This window comes from Stegastes partitus, unplaced genomic scaffold (genome assembly GCF_000690725.1).
Source record: "Stegastes partitus isolate 25-593 unplaced genomic scaffold, Stegastes_partitus-1.0.2 Scaffold90, whole genome shotgun sequence".
Lineage (NCBI taxonomy): Eukaryota > Metazoa > Chordata > Actinopteri > Pomacentridae > Stegastes > Stegastes partitus.
Window position 1 is genome coordinate 530,394 of NW_007577821.1, and position 12,025 is coordinate 542,418.

The 12,025-nt window shown below is 39.5% G+C and overlaps 1 protein-coding gene across 2 annotated transcripts in view; it reads right to left on the reverse strand.

Moving 5' to 3' along the window:
* Positions 1 to 12,025, reverse strand: part of col11a1b (collagen, type XI, alpha 1b) — an 85,456-nt gene that overhangs the window by 18,147 nt on the left and 55,284 nt on the right. For both annotated transcript variants that reach the window (XM_008277161.1, XM_008277160.1), the window contains exons 41-46: positions 10,350 to 10,403; positions 7,364 to 7,471; positions 7,160 to 7,267; positions 6,140 to 6,193; positions 5,684 to 5,737; positions 1,648 to 1,755 (exon numbers count right to left, since the gene is read on the reverse strand). In XM_008277161.1, the coding sequence (XP_008275383.1) occupies positions 1,648 to 1,755; positions 5,684 to 5,737; positions 6,140 to 6,193; positions 7,160 to 7,267; positions 7,364 to 7,471; positions 10,350 to 10,403 (486 nt within the window). The remainder of the gene's footprint in view (positions 1 to 1,647; positions 1,756 to 5,683; positions 5,738 to 6,139; positions 6,194 to 7,159; positions 7,268 to 7,363; positions 7,472 to 10,349; positions 10,404 to 12,025) is intronic.

Below are 12,025 nucleotides of genomic sequence, written 5' to 3' on the forward strand. Positions count from 1 at the left end.
TGCATTGAAGTGCTGAGCTCGCAGCGGCTGCTGCCATCTATTGAAGGGCAGCTTAGCCAACATAATTAAAAGAGTGGAGATGGAGTGCATTATGCCCAATTAAAAGCCAATTGCACCTAATAACAACGTTATCTGGCCCTATTGACCAGCGGGGCTTCGCTCGAATTTCATCCTCAGTGAGTCCTTGGATAATTGACTTTGAGCTTTTCTTAAGTGTTGCATTTCTTCATTCATTGCCACCAAAGCAACTTTCATCAACTTCTGCTCATTGGCTTAAATGAGCCGATGTGCTGCCATTTTGCTCTTCTTTCATTCTGTTATCTGTTATTCTGCATATCTTTAAGTGTGACTATGCATCTTTTGCTGAATACCAGCAACTGTGGCCACCAGTGACAACTGTGAGATGTTAAAATATAATGTAAAACAAGAATAGGAATCAGGTAGGTTTACAACTATGTACCATCTGGTAAATGCAATATGCACAAAGATATTGGGAACCTTATCTAACATTAGGCACCATAACGTCATTTGGTCATATCAGACCAAATAAAAGTTATATCTGCAAAATCCCAGAGTGGATTGAACTGAAGGACTGTGCATATTATTTATTGTAGTTTTAACTCTTTATCTGCAATTTGGGGGGGAAAAAAAAGTGTTATTACTCTTACTCTAAAAATTGACACAATCTAATTTCCATACAAAAAAACTGGTGCTATACTTTGGGCATAATTCCAAGAAAAATCAATAAACTACTGCCATTAAAAATAAAATAACTAGCCATACATCAGTGTGTGTATTGAGGTAGAAAATACAACTGCAGGCCAAGTATTGATAAACGCCCTCAAACGTCATCCTCCTCCATAACCTTTAATATGCAAAGTCCATGTTCTTGTTTATAGAGAGTCCTGGTAGCTAGAAAGAATATTTTTAAGATCATGGGTAAGACACCCAGCAAAGCAAGTGTATCTATTCTATTATCTATATCACTGTTTGAACGAAGTCCTGACTTCCTACCTGCTTTAGAGTTGTTGCCCCTTTTCTATAAACCCTCTAAGAAATAAATACTGCATATGAATTGCAATATGTCTATTATAAGACATATTTACAAAAGATGAATGAACTTAGACTAAGCATTGATTAAAAGACCTGATAAAATACAGGCTACCACGGCAGCTGGTCTCTTATTTGGAGCTGCAGGGGAGTGGTTTACTGCATGATAATGATGCAGTGTGAGTGGAAAAACCAACAGCAATCCCCTCTCTACCATTAACGCCACGGCAAAATGCCAAATGCAAAATGTTTGCAATGGTGATGGATTTTTAGCATTGTCAATGCTAAGGAAAGTCCTTGAGGGAAAAAAAAGGCATTATTTGCCCAGGAGCAATACAAAGTGCCATTAAGAGTCGAGGCTGCATTAATAAATTATGCTTTGTTTTGATGTAATGTAAATGATGTAAGGAAAGATGAAATGTTGTCGGTTTAAGGGGTGTGGAGGAAGTCATTTTGCTCTGGATGATTTTGACAGACGAACAGTAATGTGTATATCTATGAGGTGATATTCAACGTGACCTGGTTGTCGTGTGCTTCGAGAATGAGATACAGAGATTCAATATGTGTATAAAAGATGCATATTCAATGGAGACATACCTGCAGTCCGATAGGTCCTGGTAGCCCTGGGAATCCTCTGGGTCCTTCATCTCCTTTCTGGCCAAACATACCCTGCTGTCCCCTAGGTCCAGCCTCACCATCACTGCCCTGTGGGAGTTCAAAGTTCACAAAATCCAAACACCTTTATTCTGATCCTCATTAACTAGAGCTTCAGCAACTGCAACTCCATAGACACTTATCTCTGTTTTTTTTTTCTCTCTTATAGGATTTCCCCTGCTCTTCTTCTTTTCTGTTAATCCTTTTCAAGGTTATAAAGTATATCCAAGCTCACGTGGTAGAGGGTGGGTCATGGCATACATTGGAACACAGATTAGGATGGACAGTCGTGACAGTTCTGAAGGTCATTTACGGCAGTTTCATCTACACATCAGAATTCTACAGCCACATATTCCTGCGCAGACTTGTGAGGCTGGAGTTTTTTTTAGGCAGGCACCCTGGACAGATCAACAGTGTACGTCAAGGCCTACTTATAAGTAGACAATAGCAGACACTTGATACTTTGTAACGTCAACCTACATGGGCAAGTCTGTTTGATCTTTTGACGGGAAATGCACTGCGGAACTTTAAACTTGAAACAAAAATGTAGTGTGGAGGCAACAGTTGTAGCCATTGATAAACTAAGTTGCTGGGCTACCTGGGGAAACAGCAGCCATGCTACCAAAGCTTCACATCAGGAAAGGCCGGATACAGTACAGTATAGCCACAGGGTTATGGTAAACAGTGTATGTGGAAGATGCTGACTTCATCTGTGAAGTCAGAGGTGCACGGGGCAATAGAGGATAGAAAGGGGAGACTACGGGGAACGAGTGAAGTGCTGACAGATGAGGAGTTTTCAGTTCAAACGCATGTCAGCACTTGAAAGTGCTTGAGGAGCTCTCGCTGAGCCCTGGGACATGTAGGCAGCCTAGGGCTCTGGTACTGAATGCAGAACAGTTTAGAAGGAAATGTTAGGTGATTACAGGTAGCGTGAGTGTAGCTTTGAGACAAAGACTCAGAGACAAGGTGGACTAAAGTTTGGAGAGACTTTAAGCAACATCGGAAACAAAGTCTGGACAGAGTGCTTGAACTCAATTGGTGGGTAATTTGTTATTCATTGTAACACTGCATGCACAACCTGCACTGTGATAGCTGTTGATGCAGTCTTCATGCCCAAAACAGTGCAATGGAGCCCTTGACTTGAAGAAACTGGATGGAGGTGCCACAACATGGAGGAAAGTTATTGTCACCGAAATGCCAAGCTTTAACTGTGCAGTTTGCATCTCATGATTAACTAAATGGTCCAATACTGTTGAATGTTATATATTCAAGTGCTCAAAAATGGAACTTATATTAGAGTCATTATTACCATCACAAATATAAACTTCTAATGTGAACTTAATTGTTCACTGTGGAAAAGTTTTGCTTTGTTTAAATCATGCTTCCATTGTTCACTTCCTTCTTGTACAGATAATATGGTTTTAACATAGGGTTTGAAAAAGTATGTATGTATTTATAATTCAGTGGCCGGCAGATCTAACCGCCTAAGTCCATTATTTAAGTTGGAATTGATTGTGTCTGGTCTTTGTTACTCAGTAAATATGTAAGGTTGAGTGAACAGTGTCACCAAAAAACCTCCAGAATGTACAGTATTATATAAGGCCATACTTGTGTACGAAGTAAATATGTTTTCGTATTTTAAATATTTTCTGCAGAACTATCAAACTGTATTCTCAAAAACAGTTTCTCTGTTTATGAATTAAAGATATAAGAGAGAAGCAGTTGCAGAAGCAGTCATATAAGTTCTAATTAGAAAAATGTTTTGTTAGGGACTTTAGTCATTACAACTAAGTGTATAATTTGTTAAACTTCAACTTGCTAACTATGAACATTTCTGTTTTTAAACACTGTATAACAGCTTTTGTGTGGATCTATTTGAAACTTGAACAATAACTTGTGTAACTGCATAAGATATGATTCAACAGAACTACTATATTTCACCGATGGGTATAAAGTATGCTTAGACCTGCACACATGCTCACTGAGGTATAACTTGTGTCTCATCTGAAGTGCATCTTACTGAACACATTGTCCATTAAATAAATCAAAGTGGCTATTGTGGGCTTTTTGTTTGTCTTGCATTGTGTAGAAACTAATTTTAAATCATAAGAATGTGTTTTCTTCTGAAAAGTGACGTTTCAAAGATTGCTTTCATGAAACATTTATGTCTTGTTATTAGATAGTGCTATATAAAAACACATTTGATTTGTAGTAAAGGATGTTTACCACATCCTGATGAAGATCAATACCAATTCATTACAAATGCTTGACCTTAGTTGCATCTTGAGGACAACAGCACTGGTGACTGAGCTGCTGTAAATCTTCTTGAGCCTCAGCTGAAAAGGAAATTGGATCATTCCTTTACCCTACAAAAAACAGTATTTTCCAGGGTTTGAGAGGTGGGGTAGACACTTAAATCAAAAGTACTAATAGCAGTGAGACTTGCTACAATAATAACAATAATTTTGAAAAAGGATATAATGTTGAAACTACACAGCACGAGTCAGGACTCAGTCATGAAGATATGAATACACATGAGCAGACTGACTCACCAGGACAAACAACTGTTAAATAATTTGTTATTCAGCTTGGGTGCACTACCTGCTCACAGAAATCCATCTCTCCAGGTCTATTCTGGCCCCCACAGAGCACTGCAAATGCAGAATTTTTGCTAGAATGGTTGTTAAGGCCTGATAATTTACAGCAATGAGCTGTTAGTTGCCCTCAGGCCATGAGCTATTGTAGAAACAGGACTTTCCCTGTTGTGTTAATGAGATGGACGAATAGAGGATGTTCTGCTGCATACAAGGCAGCATTTTCAGCTAGTCCTGGTGCCACATGAAGTAATACATGGAAATGACTGGCGAGCTGGCATACCACTGCGGGTTGTGAGGCTATTTTGGAAATAGAAGGTCACAAGTCTAATTCCATGAACAATTTCCAAAGCAAAACAAATTTCAAATTTGTAATTGCAGAGTAATTAATGACAAGGTCCTAAACATTTTCCTCTGAAGGACATGTTGTTAACAAATTCGATGACAATAGTGTTTGTAGGGCACCCTGAAAGGAAACGTTATGCTTAAAATGAATTTGTATAAAATTACTAAGATAAAAAGAATGCGGATTTCAAAATTAACAGGGACAGCTGCCAAAGGTTTTTGGAATGCAGAGGCAACGGTAGAAAGTAATACTGCTTGCATAATGAGTCCCTGACCTGGCAGGAACAGTACTTAATTTCTGTCCATCTGGGGAATAAAACATTGTTTATATAAATCTGGCTACCTTGTTGGAACAGGGGTCTCCAACCAAGCCCCATTACGAGCCAGCTGTCCAGTTTTCTAATCTATCTAAGCACTCTAACAGCACAATTAACTGATTATCTTATTGTCAGCTAGAAGTGGTTAAGTTAAATACAAAGCTACATACAGAACATGTTGCACTTATTGGACAATACCTGAAAACAAAAAGAAAACAGGACAAAGACCTGCAGAACCAGACATGATTCCATCACGTCACTATTAGACTGCAGGACTACAGACAACTAGTTCAAAACCTTTGTCAGCAGGCTTTTGGGATAATTCCAATTCCTGATTTGAATGATTACTGTTACTGAGGCCTTGAATTGGAGTAAATACTTCAAATTTGATTTCTCATTTCATTGTTCTTACCCCAAAGCCACTATGCTAATCAGGACTGATATTAGGAGAACAGCACTTAGATTCTGAAGGCATCAGAAGTGTCAGAAAAAAAAACCTTAAAAAAAATTCAGTGTCTGCCAGGCTGGGCAGAAGGTTGGAAGCCTTTTTGAAAAGGGGAAACAATATTTTGAGTGAATGCCTGTGTGAAAGGGTTACCAAGTGGGCATTCCATTTCATGTTTTGTTCCTGAATATGACATCCTCGCAAATATAAAGTAACTCAGACTGCATGGTAATATTTGATAGGGTTGACATCAGATGCCCAGAGAAAGGGATACTCACAGCTGGACCAGGAGCTCCGACCACGCCCTGTAGACCACTTGGGCCTGGTGGACCCTAAAAACAGAAGTGACAAAGTTATGTGATCATTAGCATAAACATGGCAGACCTGCTGTCATCATCACAGACACCGTCTCTTTGAAGGCATGCCATTTGTCTTAGAAAGAAAAACTGAATTCAATGTTTTTTTGTTTTTAAGAGATGCCTGTGATGACTAAAACAATCAACTGAAACACATTTAAGATTGTTACTGGAACCAAAGAAACCGTTTAGTTAAACATTCCAGAACCTCAGCCAGTATTTGGTACACTACAGACTATTTATTCACCTCATTTGAGAAATGAGATTAGTGTTCTTTGCTCAATTATCATGGATCTTACCTTAAGACTCATTGCCTTACGTGAAACTGTTAAACAAGACAAGATAAACATAATAAGAAGCAAACAAAAAAAGACTTACAAGTTCACCCTTGTCTCCTTTGCTTCCCTTCTGTCCAGGCCCGCCAACTTCACCCTGCAGTGCAACACACACACACAGCAGAGCTCACATCTCTCCTCCCAATCTTAAAAAAAAGATCTTGCCTCGCACCTTAAGTCAAAGTCCAATATCTTAAAGTGTCACCTTTACCATGATTAGGCAGTAAATATTTCTCAAGAGATTCTAATTTGATTGGCCCACAAAGACCTTGGGCGAGTGTTTGCAATTAATTGATTGGCTCCCTGTCTAACCCCATTGGCACAATGATTGACAAAATGGTGTGGTCGAAGACGTGACCGGGATTGGAGAGGCGTGATGGTTACAAATGTAAAAATGCAGATCTGGGGTTCAGTGTATCAACTGTGGATGTGAGATTTGCTGGCCTGCGGGTAAACAGGATGTGTAAACAATTGGCTATTTCTGTGCATGTATTTGTTTATCTATTTGCATCTTGAAATATTTTAATGCTTCCAGAGCATGCTTATTTTGTTTACTGAATGCAACAATTTACTCTACCATTGATACTATTTTCTGCCATAACAAGCTTGAGGCTAAGCAGAGCAACTGAAAAACACATTTGTTCATGTGTGGCATGTGGTGTATTTTCTATATATGTGCTGTATTTGAGAAATGTGTGTTTGTGTGACATTGGAATACATATTTATTGTGTCATGAATAGTCAGGACAGAAGTTAAAAAAATACCAAAGAAACTAATTTGGAAGATATGAAGTGCATTTGACATCCCATACATTTCTAAGGACATTTTGAAGACACTGACATGTTTTGTATTCTTTGATATTATAACTGTCTTACTTTTGTAAGACTTTGTAGTTGTTCTGATCTCATTAGGAAGGAGCTGATAGTTACAGATATTGAAGCAGAAATCTGAAGACATCTGCACATGCTGTTACTTTTTTACCAAATGCTTTATGTGCTGTTTTATTGAACTATATCTAACTCTGAGGATCATATTTAAATCAAGTATTACAACTATACTCCACCTTGTCACCGTCCTCGCCAGGGGGACCCTGTGGACCAGCTGGACCAGGAAGACCAACAGGACCTTGAATGCCATCACGGCCAGCAGGACCCATAGGACCTTTCTCCCCCTATGAACAGCATTGCTCACACTCATTAGAAGGTAGTGCAAAAACTTTAACTTAAAGAAGCATTTCACTGAGTGAATGTTAAACAGAAAAACTCACAGGAGCTCCCTTTTCTCCAGCAGGGCCAGGTGGTCCTTGTGGGCCATTACGTCCTGTCAGACCAATGGGGCCTCCAGGGCCAGCAGCACCCCTCTCTCCAGGAGAACCCTGTCACCAAACACTCATCAGTCACTGGTTCATTATGTGGAAGCTAAATAGAAAAGGCAATTTCCTGTAGTCGAGGTAAGAAAGGAGCTGAAAGCCACAGAGAGCGTGCTTTGTCCAATTTGAAGCATGAAAAGTCTGACTTCATTCGAAAAGCTGCCTAAAAAGAAACTTTAAAAGAATAGTGCTTCCACTGAGTATGGCCACAACAATGTGAAGTGTGCTAGTTACAGCTGAACACATAGGCGTCTTTATAGACATAAAAAGTTGGTCATAAAATGTTTCTCTCCACACAAAGACACACTAAACTTTCAAGTAAATATGTTATTTTTGCAACAAGCACACATTTGTAGATGTAGAAAATAACCTTTTTATTTAGTTTGTTTTTATTTTTACCAGCAGTAGTAATATAAGCTATGACTAACAAAAATAATCAAATCAAAGTGTATAGCAGGTGACCCTGCTGACAGCCTGACAGCCTCACTAGGTTGGGAACTCTGGGCTGCTTTCTTTGCCAAGGCCTTATGGAAGGTCTCTCCATTCTTTTTTTTTACATCAGCACGTCTTATTACCCTGTTCTTTACTATTCACAGGTGGGTGCTCATCACTGTGTAGGTGGTCCAAATCACATAAACTGTGACTGCATCTTTGATCAGTTGGTCATTATGGCCTCCTCCTACACAGGAAAGGTCTTAGGCTGCTTTCAAATTAAATATAAAATAAAATGTGAAAATATGTACAGACCAAAGCTTCACACAGACACGCACACACACACCTACACCTACACACACACACACACACACACACACACACACACACACACACACACACACACGCACACACTGATTCAGCTGCTGATGTGAGATGCCACCTGGCACTCATATGCCTGGCCCATTTTATGACAGACATTGCTGGTGACACACACACAGAGCTCCAAACTGTCATCCACAGTATGCCAACCGGCCCACCAGGACACACACACACACACACACACACATGCATGTACACACACAGTTTCTTCAATTCAAATAACTTCTTTCTCTGTTTCCCTTCCTCTCATTTTACCCAGGCTTTTTTTTTTCCCCCTCACATGTGATTCTCTGGCTAGAAATCAAAACTGCAACGCAAAAACATGCACATGCACAAAGTCTGTGACTTGTCGCATTCATCCTTTCAGTTTTATTTTTTTTTTGTGCTTTTCTTTCTTTGTCTCTTTCAAACACACATAACCCTCTAAAAAGACTATGAAAAAGCGACACACACACACACAGCACTCACAGACCTTCCTACAGCACAACAGCAGCTCAATCTCTGGCAGGAAATCGATGGAGGAAAATATCAGATCTCTTGTGTGCGTGGGCATTGCACACCGGCCTCTTTTTTAAGGAGTTTTTCAAACACTACCAAAACAGTTTATCACATGTTTTCAGCCAATGGCTCACTTTCAAGCCAATTTAAGAAAACTATCTCATTTCGGAGTGGAAATGGTTTCACTCATTCAGAGAACGCCCCTCTTCTCACTTTCATCATCTTTTCATCCATGCTCTGCATATCCGCTGACATCTAATCTGGTGTTGCTCTGTCGCTGGTGAGCAGGGGCAATTATCGGGAGCCTGCGTTTAACGCTTGAACAAAATGTCAGACAGTTCAAAGCTGCCTGTCAGTCAGCTTTCTGTACAGAATCACCGCCGGAGCTCCTGAGGCTTTTCATTGCATATATAGCTAACTGAGGGGCTCAGAGACAAAGGGAGGAAAAAAGTGGATTACACTTCCACTCCTGCTTATTTTTAGGGTCACAAACTATGTAGGAGCGAGTCTGATAAGATATAGCAGAACATATATGGCAGCAATAGGATTTAAGTGGACATGCTTTGTTGTGATTTAAGGAAGATCAGAAAACCGAATTCCAGAGGACAAAAACAAACAAGTGTATTACATGTGGTTTGACTGAAATGTTTCAAGAAAAGTAGTGGTCACACACAAAAAACAAAGAGGATTAAAAAAATGAGACACAAGTTTCCTCCATCTGTGACACAAGATAGCAACGCCAGCTACAAAATGTGAGAGGAAAACATATCTGACCAATTAAGCTACAGGGAAGGAACTGGTTCAATCTGACGATAAAGCAATGATTAGAACATTCTTCAAAGCAATGTCCATCCATCCGTCCATAAAGTATACACCGCGTTATCCTCTGTAGGGTTGCGGCGGGGCTGGAGCCTATCCCAGCTGACTTAGGGTGAAGGACCTTTGAGCTGTGAGGCGACAGTGCCACCCATCACAGCAATGTTGTTAGGAAAAAAACACTACATGTAAAGCAGGATGTTGTTTTCGTTTTTTTTTTTTAAAAACTCCTGTAAATTAACTAAACTAAAACTAAAAAAGCTCTATAACATTAAAATGTGCTATAAATGGACACGCTGGACAGTATAATCTAAACAACCACCAATATCAAAGTTGATTTACAGTTACACAAATTAGCACTTGCTTGACCATATTTATGTATATTATGTATCACATACCATAAAAAAATACTATTTTCTTACAAAAAATAACAAATAGCTGTTAATTGTTTTTGTGTGACATTTTGTCAATTTAATGAACTATATTTTATAGAAACCAAATAAAAATAAGATGAAAAAAGATGCCATTTGCCATCGAATATTATAACATATATTTATATTGAACACACCTTTTAAACTACTATTTCATTCATATCACAACACTCTACTCTGCAGTTTACATTGCACATGCTGCTGAATGACCGGAGAATGAAGCTGTGCACAGCATGTGCAACTCCTTTCTCCAAAAGCACAAGTCACTTTTCACTGCAATCTCTGTGGCAAGAGAGATGAGGTAACCATAGTAACAGGCTACTTACAATGGGGCCAGGGGGACCCTGAGGCCCTTCTCCTCCCTTTAAGCCAGCTGGACCCTGAAAGAAGAGGACAGGAGAGGGTTAGATCTCACCCACTGGGGGCCACCACTCAAAACTATTCAAAGAGCAGTAATCACAGCTGTCAAACAGGCCTTTAAATGTTATTGTGTGTGTGTGTGTGTGTGTGTGTGTGTGTGTGTGTGTATTGATCTATGTACATATGTGACTATGAGCTTGTATATAAAGAGGACTTGGATCCAGAAAGACATGAAGGAACTCACAACTTGGGCAAAACATACCAAGAATACTGTCTCAGTTCCCTCTAACTATATCTACACATGCAGCCAGTTTTGGTTATTTGAGTGTGTTTTGAGATATTTGTCTACAGGATTTCTGTTGCCACCTCAGTAAGATGGAGGGGGAAGAGAATTTGTTTGTGGTGCCCACAATGCTGAAAATATTCAAAATGTAATTTCTATTAAAGAAATCGTCACTATGAAAGGTGTTCACTGGGAGGTTTCTGGATAATACTGACTAAAGAGACATCGAGATTAAAATAAATTACATTTACTTCCTTCAGCTAGTAGACATCTTAGCAAGTAAGACTCTCAAACACGGGTTGCTAAAATCAAAGCTTTCTTGATTGGTAGATAGGTGCCTGAGGAAAGGAGGTAATTAATAAATGGAAAGAATTTTGGTTGTATCAACCCTTTCAAGAGCAACTTTCTGAAACCCTGAGGGGCACTAAAACACTACTTGTCAGCCTGGTGTTAAGCTATTCTTTAAGCAGTTTGGGAATCCCAATTACATTCTGTTTATGATCTCAGTCAGTAGCTCAGTGATGAGATTGGTATAAAATCACTAAGTTCCAAAATGCAGTGACACTGCATAGAAATGCTCATTTATGAAAAAGAAAGTTTTCAAAACATTTATTTAGGCTGCAGTTAAGTTCTCCAGAGAAAATGTGTCTGTTACTTAATAAATGATGATATAGTCTAATCTGAAGGCATATTTATATTATTAATGTAATATGAGTCATTACATAAGCTTCAAAGGAAATGAAAAAAGAAAGAGACGACAAGGTTTTAAAGCCCTCAGTGGGCAGCAAGTTCAGGTTTAGTCCATCTATCTCTGGCCCCTTGTCATCTCTTCAAGATCCCGGTCCTTGAATAGCGATGCTTGTGCTGAATCATAGCAGCCAGGGGCTGAGGCTGCATATGGAAAACACAGTTCACCAGAGGCAGTAAAGACTTTCATTATAATAACTAATTTACAGGCTCCTACAGAGCCAGGGGGTGCAGAGGCTGCCAAGCAGGCGCTCCACCTCCCTGGCATTCACATTTCACCATGGTGCATTAGAAGACTGGAAGGATCTTTCTTTGCTGGACACACAAAAAGTTATTTATTTGCTCCTGTATCGCCTTTCTTCAAGACTGAGAGATGGAATGAAGAGTGTGTGTATGTGTCTTTGTGTGCATCTCTCTTTGCTTGTTGAAAAAGAGAAAAATAAACTGTGTGTGAGCTTACTGGCACAGCATGTGCATGTGTTTACCTGTACTCTGTCAGCAAACAGAGTGAGGTTTAGTTGTTGCTCATGTAACAGGTGGATATGCTCATGTGTGGCTGTGTCTGTGACTGTATGAGGTCAGTTTAAGAGAGAGTGGGTGGATGTCTGTGTT